The 13,791-nt window shown below is 46.9% G+C and overlaps 1 protein-coding gene across 2 annotated transcripts in view; it reads right to left on the reverse strand.

Moving 5' to 3' along the window:
- Nucleotides 1–13,791, reverse strand: part of LOC144696095 (putative transmembrane protein 244) — a 35,601-nt gene that overhangs the window by 7,056 nt on the left and 14,754 nt on the right. For both annotated transcript variants that reach the window (XM_078567355.1, XM_078567353.1), the window contains exons 3-5: nt 11,722–11,795; nt 2,884–3,009; nt 966–1,010 (exon numbers count right to left, since the gene is read on the reverse strand). In XM_078567355.1, the coding sequence (XP_078423481.1) occupies nt 966–1,010; nt 2,884–3,009; nt 11,722–11,795 (245 nt within the window). The remainder of the gene's footprint in view (nt 1–965; nt 1,011–2,883; nt 3,010–11,721; nt 11,796–13,791) is intronic.

Raw genomic sequence — 13,791 nt, forward strand, 5'->3', positions numbered from 1 at the left:
TGATCACACCTCATAAAACTAGTGGTCCAGGAGGGCGTATTACTGATAATCAGTGCAAGCTGATTCCTATGTCAAGAGAAATAGGTTGCTGTTCACTAGCTCAGAGTTATTTTATAACACGAACAGCATCATGTCCATGGCAGTATTGGAGGCAGATACTGGACTGCGGCTACTCAGAAAAGATTGTAACAAAATCATCTTGAGGTCTGCAATCTTCTTGAAACCCTTAAACAATATACCACAACTATTCATAAGTGATAATAATGGATAGTTGGCATGATTGCTGATCTCTGCAGAGCTGTAACAGGGTACTAACTGAGCTGATAGAAAAGCATTAGTGGATTCTCTTTTAAAAGTTTTCAAGTTGGGCCTTCCCTGGGTCAGGATGAAGCATCGGCAGACGATAAGCCAAGGATCTGCCTTCAGGAATGGAATAGAATGTGGAAATATCCATCCTAGAGAAGCTTGATGAGCCAGCCCCCCGCCCCACCCCATCATCTTTCAGATTACCATTGCTTTTACATGTCACTTATGCCTGGCAAAATATAACACAATGGTATTGATATCCAGGCAAACCCAAAATTGTTCACACTCACAAGACACATGTATATTAGCAGAATGCCTTATAGTTTAAGGCTTAAATTCAGTGCTCTATGTGGCTCAGTGTAAAATTTTGTTTGATAACACTCCCCTAAAGTGACTTGGGACTTTTTACTTTGTTAAAGGTACTAAACAAATGCAAGTTGTTGTTGTCACTCTCTTCATATTCCGTGCTTCTCTCAATTGTTACTGTAAAAATCATCACATCAATTTGGTAAATATTTACTTTATCTCTTTAAAGCTATAAGAGAAATTTGATGCATATTCAGCCTCAAGAGGCTGATTTAGCTGCTCAAAGGTTGGAAGGCTGGCTTGAGTCCACCACACATTTGTGATGGTTTAAAGAAAAAGCTGCTCAGACTTACCCAAAGCCAACCACCACTGCCACGCTAAAGGAAAGTCAGCCATCACTGTAAATGAAATAAAACCCGGAGTTTATTGAAAAGATGGGACTTTCCAATGTGTAAGACAGGTCCAAACAAAAAAATCACATCTTGACATAATATTGAAAATCATCAAGATGACTAAGATAAAAGCAAAATACTGCGGATGCTACAAATCTGAAACGAAAACAGAAAATGCTGGAAGAACTCAGCAGGCCTGGCAGCAGATGTGGAGAGAGAAACAGAGCTAATGTTTTGAGTTCCGTATGACCCTCCAAAGAAGGGTAATACGGACTCGAAACGTGAACTCTGTTTCTCTCTCCACAGATGCTGCCAGACCTGAGTTTTTCCAGCATTTCCTGCTTTTGTATCAAAATTACTAATGCAGGCTGGTCTAGAATTATTAACTTGCATAGAGGCTTAAGCACTGGTGAGCAAGGTGAGCAGTGGATACAACAGTAGACAGGAACAAAATCAGGAATTTCCATTAAGCCAGTGTAATTCTGAATGAAGACCTTGCAGTGGAACAGCAATGTGTGGCATGACAGAGTACTGTAGTACACAATCAAACCTCAGTTCTAACATTTTCATCCTCGTTTTCAAATCCCTCCATGGCCTCCTCCCTTCCTATCTCTATAACCTTCACAACAACCTTTATTTTTATCGCACTTTTAATGTAGTAACACTTCCTGAGGCGCATCACAGCTGTGTTTTCAAACAAAATTTGACATAGAGCCATATAAAGGAGATATTAGGACAGATGAGCAAAAGCTTGGTCAGAGAGCTAGGTTTCAAGAAGCATCTTAAAGGAGGATTGAGTGGTAGAGAGGCAGAGAGGTTGTAAGGAGGGAAATCCAGAACTTAGGGCTTTGGTAGCTGAAGGCATGGCCAAAAATCATGAAGCAATTAAAATGTCTATTCCCGTAACCTTCTCAGATCTCTGCCCTCCACCAGTTCTGACCTTTTGCCTATCCCCAATTTTATCACTGCACCATTGGTGGCCATGCCTTCGGCTCTAGGCCCTGCCCTGGAATTCCCTCCCTGAATTTCTTCATCTCTCTATTTCTCTCCCTTTCTTTAGGACTCTTGAAACCTACATCTTTGAACAAGCTGCCTTAATATCTCCTTATGTGGCTCGGTGTCAAATCTTATTTCATAATGCTGCTGTGAAGCATCCTGGGATGTTTTACTATGTTAAATGTGCTAGATTAATACAAGTTTTTGTGGCTTCCTCCAAGTGAATAATCTCAGCCATTTTCCAGTTATTTCCTTTTTTTTTTGCTTCCTGGAATCTGAGTGCTGCTAGCAAGGCCAACAATTTGTTGCACATCCCTAGTTGCCCTCAGGAAATTTGAGACCACAGTGGTTTCAGAGGGGAGTAAAAGGTCGACCACATTGAGTTACGTATAGCCAGATTCAAAACCAGGGAAGCTACAATGGATAAGGATGGCTGGTTCCCTTCTCTAAGAGACATCTAAGAGATCATTTGGACTTTTACAACAATCCAACTATCTCAAGTATATTTTCACTACTATTTTTAAAGTGGCTTCAGATTCTCAAGCTTCCACAATGGGATTTGAACATAAATTCTTATGATTATTAGACCAAGCATTACTAGTCCAGTAACATAACCATGACACCATCGAACATGTTTACCAGTCTTCTATGCCTCCTGGCAGCCATGCTTGAATGGCCTGCATGGGGGCCTACAAGTTAGTTGGTTGTCCTCGCAGTGGACCAGGTAAACTAACCAGGGAAGTAGGAAAAAATTAAAGAGTAATGCATGCTCAGAAAAAAAACGTCACTTATTAGGCTTGAATAAATTTACTGATGTACTCCAATTAGCTGTAAGTTTTATCACAAAGCCTAGTTTATTTCCCTAGGGTTATTGAGCACTCACCTGCTGAGCTCAGTATGATGTGGATGAGTGTAACTGTGATTGAATAGTCCCAAACCCACTTCTTAACTATTGCTGCAAACATCAGGCCACTGGTAAAATATGTAAGTTCCATGGACAGCAGATTCACTAGGAGAATCAGAACAGACAAAACAAATAGATCCTGAAACTGTAAATCCATTTAGCACATAGCAAAATAAATGAAGTAGACTCTTACATACCCCATTTTTCCAATGGGGAAACTCAGGATGCATTACAATTTTTTTACATTTGAACTCTTCAAAAATACTTGTTTTCTTTGTTCTCAGCATAAAAAAAAGCCCTCAGCTCACCGATACTGAAAGGCTTCATCCGTGTCTTTGATATCTCTAGACTTGACTAAACCAACACTCTCCCAGATGGCCTATCTTCCACCCTCCATAAATTTGAGCTCATCCAGAATTCTACTGCCTGTATTCTAACTTAACCAAGTCCCGTTCTCCCATCACCCCTTACTTGCTGATCTGCATTGAAGTGCTGCCAGAATCCAGGGGATCCAGGGAAACGGAATCTTGGGAGACGAGATTGAAACCTTGAGAGGTGGGTCATTGTGAAGCTGTCCGAGTTGGAGGAACTTTTGGAGAGAATTGCAAGGTGAGCTCTTGAAGATGAAGATTGGAAACCCTTGTGAGAGAGGCAGAGTTTCAATGAGGCTGTAGATTCACGGTGTTACAGACGTCTGGGTGGGTTATTAAGAAATCTGTGGAATCTGTTTTGGTCGCATTTGGCATTTACTGTGCAGTTGTGTGTGACCACAGTCTGTGATTCACATGTGCCTCATACTTACCTTGAATGTTAAAGTATAAGATAAATATTGTAAATTGTTTTATCTTCTTGAATTTGTATAGTAAAGGTTTTTTTGCTTGTTCAAAACCCATGGAATCTTGTGGCTTTCTTTGCTGAGCAAGGGTCTTGAATCTCAAACTTTGTCTACTTTAAACAAAACATTATTAGTCCCTAACAAGATTTTAATCAGCAATTTGGAGATCTGGCCAAGGATCATAGCAACCTTCAAAAGTCCCATGAAAGATAGGGCCTTTTGAAAAGAATTTATAGGCCAAAATTTTCCGTTAGGCGGGCGGACGGAGTTGATGCTGACGCGGACCTGATTGCCGATCGGGGCCGCGCACCATTTTGCACGGGCAGGCCAATTAAGGCCCGCCTAGCACATTTCTGAATCCCGTGGAGAGCGGGAATCTTAAATTTGCGGTGGGCGTGTACAGACTACCGGATCCAATGGCGACCTGGCAGTCTGTTTAAAAAAAGGCCTGGCAGCCTCCTTTAGGCTGTTCACTATGGCCAGCTGCAGGTGGCACCGCAGGTGGTCTGCACAGCAGGCCAATGTAGAGGGGAGGCCAGAGGTGGAGGGCAGGCTGCAGGGTGTGGGCCAGGAGCAGGGCAGGCTGCAGGGTAGGCCAATGTGCCCCTCGCTTTTCGAATGACTGCCTTGCTGCCCTCCTCGAAGGGGTGACAGCACAGCAGGAGGTGCTGGTTCCCCACATGACGAAACGTGCCTGGGAGGAGATGGCGGGGGTGGTGAGCTCCCATGACATGGTGCGGCGCACCTGGATCCAGTGCTGTAAGCGCTTCAACGATTTGTTGCGCTCTGGAAGGGCGAGTACCATGTGCCTTAGCCTTTGAGGCCCCTTCACACCGCCCCCCCTCCCCGCCCCCGAAGTCTTACTGCACCATGTGTTGGTCTTAGTCACACATGAGTAATCTGGGGGCAAACTGCAGGAGATGCAGCTAGGCACATACTCATAACTCCAACACATCTGCTATTCACGGTGATGAGATGGTGGAAGGGGAGCCTCAAGGTCTCGTGGCCAAGAGCCAACTGGTGCCCTCGGTGCCGCACCTAGTTGCGCCTCCTTGCCATGGGAGCTAAGACCGTGTGTTTCTGAAAGTGATGGACGCAGAATGTGTCCAAGATGGCCGTTGGGGGGAGAGGGGGGTTGGGAGCAGCCGTACTATATTTTTGTGACTGATCAGCAGTAGTGCGGACAGGAGGCACTAGAGGCCTGAGATGGGCCACTGTGGTTGGGGTGAGGCGTGCACATGCAGAGTCCATGAGCGATTAGCCCCAATGAATGGTCTTCTCTGTTTTGCAGGAGAAAAATGCGCATAATGTGTATGAACGTTCGCCCACTGGAGGCGGCCAGGCCCAGCTGGTGATATTGGCCCGTTATGAGCAGGAGGCCCTGGAGCTTGAAAGGCGCCTTGCGCCCAGGTCCTCGGGTGTCGGTGAGGCTGGGGTGGAGCGACCAGGTATTTGAGGTCCACAGTGACATCCACTCTGTCTTCCCACCATCCAAAGCACTGATGATTGTTGGAATCGTTAATACAGCAACACTGCTCATTGACAGACTGATAGAGTCAGACGTGTGGGTCATAGACAAAGGTACCTTGGCGCTTCGAAGATGCATGTGTCTAGCACCTTCCAAAGTCGCCTTATCCCATTTCTGACCACTATCCTCATGGCCTTGTATGCCATGGCATTGTAACTGCACATCCAAATACTTATTACATCTTAGGAGGGTTTCTGCTTCCACCACCTTTCAGGCAGTGCGTCCCACATTACTCTGTGCAAAAGTTCCTCATCACCTCACCTGTCAACCTCATGCCCCTTACCTTAAATAAGTACCACCAGGTTAGTCATTCCTCCACCAAGGGGAAATGTTGCTTTCTGTCGACCTGAGCTATGCCCCTCATAATGCTATGAAGGTCAATAATGTCACCCCTCAATCTCCTGTGCTCCACGGCAAATGTCACAAGTGTATGCTATGTGTCCTCATAACTCCAACTCTCCAGCCCAGCATGCATCATGGTCAGCGACCTCTGCACTCTCTCCACTCCAAACACATCCCTCCCATGAATCGCATATCACAACTGAACGCAGAAGTGTAGCTGTGGCCTCGACAGCGTTTTCTGCACTTGCAACATGACCTCCCTGTTCCTATATTCTATTCCTCGGCTAATAAAGGCAAGTACAGCATTTACCTTCTTAAACGCCTTATGTACCTGTCCCGCTACCTTAACAGGCCTGTCGACATGCCGAGCAAGGTCCCTCTAATTGTCCTTACTTTCCACGGTCCTACCATTCCTTCTGTGTTCCCATACCTTGTTTGTCTTGCCCAAGTGCATCATCTCACACTTATCCACATAACATTCCATTTGGCATTCCTTCGGCCACCTGACCAGCCCGTCTGTATCCGCCTATAATGTTTAGGCCTCCTCCTGACTATTTGCTACCCCACCAATGTTCGTCTCCTTAGGTTCTGGAAGGTTGAGCGCATTATGGGCCTGGGGGGGAAAGGGATGAAGTGTGTCACTGTGTGCAGACTAACTGATCCACTGTCCTTATTGTTAATTTCAGCATCATCAGAGCATGGCCGCCAGGAGCAATTGCAGATGCCCCCTGTCACACCTGACGGCTCTGAACTGTCACCTGCATTACACCATTTCTGCGAGGCAGGCACCAGCGCAGATGCTAGCACATCGGTGGGAATTGTAACATCAGCTAGTGTCCCGGGGCACAGTGGAGAGGGCAATTCACAATCGCCGGAGGTGCTGACAGAGACAGAGAGTGCCGATGGCGCCAGCAGCTGGAGGACTGCAGGGGACCAGGCACATGTTCAGTCGGTGCCTGATGATGAGCCTCTGGAGTCGTCCGTGACGCAACAGCTGCAGGAAATGCGGCCGGGTGTGCGGGAGCATCTGGGAGTGTTACATGAGACGATGCTTCGCTTGGTGTCCGTGGTGGAGGAGACCACGCGGAGCATGAGTGATGCCATGAGCCTCATGTCAGAGCGTCAGGCTTCCTCCATGGAGAGAGTGGCGGCTCTCCTGGAGAGGGGCTTCCAGCAGATCAACCAGCTTCTCCTGGGGTTACGCTCGGACCTGCAAGCCCTCACAGCGCCAGTGGCCACAGCTGGTCGCTGGCAATGTGGGAGATGGTCTGTGCACCAGTGTCCCAGCTCGGTGCCCATCCACCTACTCACAGCAGGGAGGTCCGAAGTGACCTCACGTCGGCGCAGCAGCTGCCTGTCGTTGCTGTGAGCTCCTCTCAGGGCGCTTTGGATGAGGGCAGCAGCTCCTCCGCCCCTCTGCCAGTGACCATAACATCCAGTGAGGCTGCGGTGACTGGGGAGATGCCAGCTGTGGAACTAGCCTCTCCCTCCCAGGTGGGGGCAGCACAGGCTCCACGGGCCAGAGGACGTCCACCAAGGTCATCGAGGCCAACAGGACAGCAGAGTCAGCAGGCTGACTCAGAAGCCACTCCGAGCGATGGGGCGGCACCTAAATGTAGCGCCCGTAAACCTAAGCATAAGGCACCTTAGGCACACCACGGTTCCTCACTGGTGCTTTTGTGCTGGCCCTAGGTTAGGGAATTATTATTTTTTGGAGTTGTAAAAACGTTTGGGATTCATTTTGTTGGACCATATGATGGATCAAAATAAAATCCACATGTGTTACCACGGCTGAGGGTGGCTCCTTTGTGCTGCATTTGTATGTTTTACAGATATGTAATGAGTGTTTGAGTGGACATTGAGGTTTATGTCCAAAGCCCTTAGTTGCAGCTGATAAGGTGGAAGATGTAGCATTTAAGTGCCATGTAAGGATGCGTCAGGCAAGGCTGGTCCTCCTGATCCATTTGTGTGGAACTAGCTGAAGGTTCGTTGGATTAAAGTGTCCCGGGTGTCCCTGCCTCCTTGGTGTGGTGCCGGATCAGCATTCAGCCCCTCATCACTGCCCTGTGCTTCATCATCCTCCGAACCACTGCTGGACTCATTGTGTGCAGCCCCATCCACTGTGTCAATGTCTTCATTGTCCACTGCGTCCCCCCTTTCCAGCGCAAGATTGTGGAGAGCACAGCATGCAACCACTATCACACAGACACAATCTGGGGGGTACTGGAGTGCGCCCCCTGAGCAGTCCAGGCATCGGAAGCGCATCTTGAGAAGACCGATGGTTCTCTCCATCACAGCCCTTGTGGAAATGTGGCTCCTATTGTAGCGCTGCTCAGCCTCTGTTCTTGGATGGCGGAGAGGCATCATGAGCCACCTTCTGAGGGGATAGACCTTGTCACCCAGCAGCCATCCATCCAGCCGAGCCGGAGCACTGAAGAGTCCCGGCACCTGGGAGTGTCTGAGGATGTAAGCGTCGTGGGAGCTGCCTGGGTACCTTGCGCAAACTTGAAGAATCTGCATCCTGTGGTCACACACTATCTGAACGTTCATGGAGTGAAAGCCCTTCCTGTTGACGAAGGCACCGGGCTCACCTGCTGGTGCCTTGATGGCCACATGTGTACAGTCTATAGCACCCTGGACGCGGGGGAAGCCAGCAATGGCCGCGAAGCCTCTGGCTCGCTGTGTCTGGCTTGCCTGGTCCCAACGGTAGCAGATGAAGTTCAATGCACACCTGAACAGAGCGTCTGTAACCTGTTTGACACAAGTACGGACAGCTTATTGGGAGACACCGCAAAGATCACCCACAGAGCCCTGGAAGGAGCCAGAGACAAAGAAGTTGAGGGCAACTGTGACCTTCAGAGCCGCCGCATGGGGTGTCCGCCCACAAAGTTAGGAGATATCTCAGGGCCAATCATCTGACAAATATAGTTGACTGTCTCCCTTGACAGTTGGAGCCTCCTTCGGCACTGCACCTCAGTCATATTGAGGTAACTGCTTCTCCGCCTGTATACACTGGCAGCAGGATAGTGGCGTCTTCTGCGGCCCCTTCCACATTGGACAACCTCTTGGCCCTGCGCCCCTTGTGCCTGCGCCTGTACTCCCACACGTGGCTCCCCTGGAGGCTGATTGTCCAATCCTGGCCTCCTCCTTATTCTAGCCTTCCCTTCCTCCTCAGAAGAGCTGCCTCTAATGGATATGTCAGAACCCATACCCAGGCTAAAGGGAGGCCTCCAGAAAGCTGCAGGCCCGATAAAGATTACTGGCTGCAGAGAGCTGAGCTGAAGGTTCAAAGTACAGAGAAAGCTGCTGGAATTCGTTCTGAACTGCTGCAGATCACACAGGCAAATTTAAAACACTTGCTGCAATAAACAGTTCACAGACCAGATTGACAACCCCACTGAGCCCACATATCCCGCCCGTGGATGAGTTTTATTAAAAAGTCACTTACCCGCCTGCCCGTTGTGCCTGTGCGCTGAGCCGAAGATCGCACGGGCGCCTGAAAATCAGCGTCGATTGCCGAGTAAAGGGCCTTAACTAGACCTTTAATTAATGGCGGGTGCGCATCGCACTTCATTGCACGCCCGCCCAACGAAATATCGCGATGGCGCGTGGTGACGTTGGGACGCTCGCCCGGCGTAACCGCGCGTCACCCAGAAAATTCTGCCCAGAGACTCTGCTTCAACGATGGTTTGCGGTAGGGAATTCCGAACTATCACTCCCCGCGTATGCAAGGTCTTTAACCATCTTTTAACCAAAGTGTATCGTTGTCCACAAGAGTTGTTAAAAGTCTCACTATAAAACCATTTTGTTGTGAAATAATAAAACAAAGTTACGTGTACAAACAGAAAAAAAACCCAAAAAATGTTATTAATACTGAACACCATCAGCATTTGTAAACAGAAAAGATAGGTTACTGTTTTGAGCATTTTCCAGTTGCTAGTTTGAGAATTGTGTCCGGCTCTTACAAGGGTCTACATCTGGTGCTAACCTGTCATTTCTCAACAGGTGCTAACAGTTGGACCCACTTGTATTTTGCGCACTTTCTAGTTTTATTCTTGATTATGACCAGTGTTATACTTTTCATTTTCAATAAAAAGGCCGTTAATTTTGCAGTATTCACAATGTCCTCTTAATAAATATAACATGGCCTTCCTGTGGGCTAAGTGCAAAGCCCAGTTGCTAATCAGCGTGAGACCGCAGCATAAAACATTCCTAAATTGACATTTTCAGAAAAGCAATTGCAGTTGGAGTGGGCTAGAACTCTTTTCTATGGTTAAAATTGACACAGGTTATTCGGATAAGGCAGGATGAACAAAAGCAAAATTATCAGCTTCTTTCATTCCTCAGCACTTATCCCACCAACCTCGATAACTATGGCACTCGATGTACTGTAATTTATCAAACCACTTCTTTTTCAAAATAATTATGCTTTTAACAGAAAATTCTGGAAGAACTCTGCTGCTCAGGCCACGTAACATCTATGGAGAGAGAAATTCAGGTAACAGCCCAGATCTTCCGGTCAGTGGCAATGCCACAGCGGTTACTGCAGACTGCAATTAAAATTGTGCCCTTACCTTTCTTCATCGTTGCAGCTGGGACTTCCTGCCCCAGAGCAAGGAACAAGCTATTGGCACAGGAATCCACGAGTAGGACTGGGGAGGAAAAGGAGTGGTGAGTCAGTGCCCCCTTTTGATGTCACCAGTTCAAGTAACTCCCCTTAAGGCCGGCATGCTTGTTGTGTTACAGTAAGCTTTCTAAAAGTTCTTCAGGGTTTTTTTTTTTAATAACTATTTCTGAACTTTCAAAGACTTTTAATTACTGTTGTGAGTTTTGAGATGAGTAACAACTTCTAATATTTTAAACATCGTTGGTTGTTTTTATGGGCAGAGTTTTACTCGCGCGGGCGGGCGACCCAAACAAGCGTAAAAAGACGCGCGATGACGTCAGGTCAGATGACGACAGCACCGCACACTCGCGCGATATTTCGGTCAGCGGGCGCGCGCGGGATTCGGCAACACGCCCACCGACAATTAAGCGGCCTATTAAGGCCCTTAAAGAACTAATTGACTCAAATTTTTCGGTGCCCGTCCAACCGTTCAGTTGGCGGGCGAAAAGGTCGAGCGGCCTTTGCATTTTTGGCAAAACCTCATCCACGGGCGGGATGAGGATTCGGCCACTGATTAAAAAAAAAAGTTTTAACTTTTAACGCTCATATTTAACATGTCCCTCCTCATGTGACAGAGTCACATGGCAGGACAATGTTTTCATTATTTTAAATATCTTTATTTTTATTGTTAAAAATCTTCAGCTCCCTGAGGCAGATCTGTGCCCCAGAGAGCTTTTACTGCGCGCATGCGCGAACTTCCACACGGTCGCATTCCTCCCCCCCCAACCCCGGCAGCGCTGCAGCACGTGTTTCACACTGGCTGGCCGATAATTGGCCAGCCAGCGTGAACTCCATGTCGGGGCCCAATCGCGGGCAGCAGTTGGCTTTGCAAACCACTCTTGGGCCCGTCTGCCATGGCCCGCGCAACAAGGGGAAAATTTTGCCCCAGATGTTTTAAGTTTGGTCAAAAGTAAACGGGTTCTTGCATTTATTGCATTTAATGGGGGTGTGGGTGAGTGGGTGGGCGGGGTGGGAGATAATTGTTCAAGTTTAGTTTTAAATAAATTTTTAGGGGAAAAAAAAAATCAATGTCAACCCAGGTCAATGCCTGTGATTAACAGCAGGAGTGTCTGGGCTAAATTTCTGGGTAGATTCTAGCATTAAGCCCAAGTCTGCAATGCTATCAATGTTGGAGGCATTTTTGGAGGGGCTCAGGCCGCAGAAGTCTGCCCATTCTGGGTAAATATGACACGTCTGTGGGTTGGGACTTCCCCAGCGATTCGATGGACAACAGCGGCGAACACCTCAACATGTTGTCATCGAAGAACCAGGCCAATGTTTTAGTTCAATGGTGTTGAATCAGCCAGTTCTAATGAAATGTCCTTGACCTGAAAAGTTAATTCTCTTGCTCTCTGCATAGATGTTGGCCTGCTGAGTTTTTCTGGCATTTTCAGTTTTATTTCAGATTTCCAGCATCCACTTCTGTATTTGTGTTTCTTTACTTACCCAAGTATTTAGAGCTAGACTGTGCTACTTGTGTTTTAAAGTCAAATGGAATCAACCCATCGAATGAATCAAGTCTGCAAAAAAAAATACAGAAACCATCATTTTCAGGAACTAACCAAACAAAATAGATGCAGTGCATCCCACAGCATGCGGCTTCAAAGAACAAGTTCTGCTAAATTTACATATGAATGTACGAAAATGATGGACTGGGAAAGACCAGTTGGTCCATTAACTCTGTCCCATACAGTCTTATGGCATTGAGCACATGCTCCCCTGCACCCTCACCCATCAATGGCAATGTAATCTCCCAGATACCCTTTGCACCTCTCTCCTGGAATTTATGATCCATTTATGTGCTAGAAAACCCATGAGCAGTGTTGCAAAACTCGAACTTTCAATGGCTGCACTGTCATTTTAATGAACACGATTCATCGGAATAGAGAGTTGGTTGGTCCTATTCCTGGAAGTGTCATCACCTGACGTCCTCCATCCAACCAGTCTACCTCCACCCTCCCGCCATTCGCTGCCCATCATGCCTGTACTCGTTGGGGGGAGAATTTTCTCCCTGTAGGGCGGGTCGGTCGGGAGCGTGCGTAGGCGGGCACGGAGCCGATTGCCACTGCGTGCCGCCATTTTACGTGGGCAGGCCAATTAAGGCCCACTCAGCGTGATGCGCGTCCGGTAGCGCTCAGCACTATCTGTGAGGCTCTGTGCCTCAGGGAGATTAAGTGCAGTTGTAAAAAAAAATAAAAAATAAAAATTATTCAGCTGGGACATGTTTGTGAATTTTGATTAAAAATTTCATTTCATTAATAAATCCTTCATGAAACCTCAACCCGTCCGTGGATGAGTTTCCATGATAAATGTGAGGGCCGCCTGGGCTCTTCGCCTGCCCGCCAACCTTAAGGTTGGACAGGCAGCTTTCTCAATTGGGTTAACTGCTTTATTAATGGCCTTAGCAGGCCTTTGACAGTTCGGCAGGCACGCAGCCAACTCCGATGCGTGCCCGCCGAACGGAAGATCAGAATGACGCGTGGTGACGTTGGGGCGCACGCCCCAATTGGTTGTCAATTCCTGGAGACATGAGGGTTGGCAATCCTACTGGGATAGAAGGTAACAAGAGAAAGGTTTTCGCTGCCTATCATGTATGTTAAAATGATTGTGCAAAATTAATGAATCAGGAATTAAATCGAGAGAGTTGCTAATATTGCATTGGCTGCCTTCTTAAGACAGTAAGTTGCATACCTGTATCCTGCTTTCCTTCTCTTTATCAAGTATATAAAGGAGCTCTCCTTTAATGTATAAATAGGCTATGTGATTAAAATTTTCTCCCAAACTCCTGTATAACTAAAGAGTGAATTTGTGACATGGCACTTCCAATGGGGAGCCTTGCCAATCTAGAGCAGAAATCACCAATTCCAGTGCCACATCAAAAGTTATTGTGGAAAATAAAAGCTCATGGTATAGGGGTAACATATTGGCATGGATAGAAGATTGGCTAGCTAACAGGAACCAGAGAGTAGGCAAGATGTAATGAGTGGTGTACCACAGAGATCAGTGCTGGGACCTCAACTGTTTACAATTTATATAAATGACTAGGATGAAAGGATTGAAGGGATGGTTGCCAAATTTGCTAATGACACAAAGATAGGTAGGAAAGTAAGTTGTGAAGAGGACATAGGGAGGCTACAAAAAGATATAGATAGGTTAAGTGAGTGGGTAAAGATCAGGCAAATGGAGTGTAATATGGGAAAACGTGAAATTGTCCATTTTAGCAGGAAGAATAAAAGATTAGAAAAGATTATTATCTAAATGGTGAGAGATTGCAGAGCTCTGAGATGCGGAGGGATCTGGGTGTCCTAGTGCATGAATCACAAAAGGCTAGCATGCAAGTACAGCAAGTCATTAGCAAAGCTAATAGAGTGTTATCATTTATTACAAGGGGAATTGAATACAAAAGTAGGGAGGTTATGCTTCAGTTGTACAGGACACTAGTTAGACCACATTTGGAGTACTGTATACAGTATTGGTTACCTTATTTAAGAAAGGATGTGAATGCATTGGAAGCAG

This window comes from Cetorhinus maximus, chromosome 21 (assembly GCF_964194155.1).
Source record: "Cetorhinus maximus chromosome 21, sCetMax3.hap1.1, whole genome shotgun sequence".
Lineage (NCBI taxonomy): Eukaryota > Metazoa > Chordata > Chondrichthyes > Lamniformes > Cetorhinidae > Cetorhinus > Cetorhinus maximus.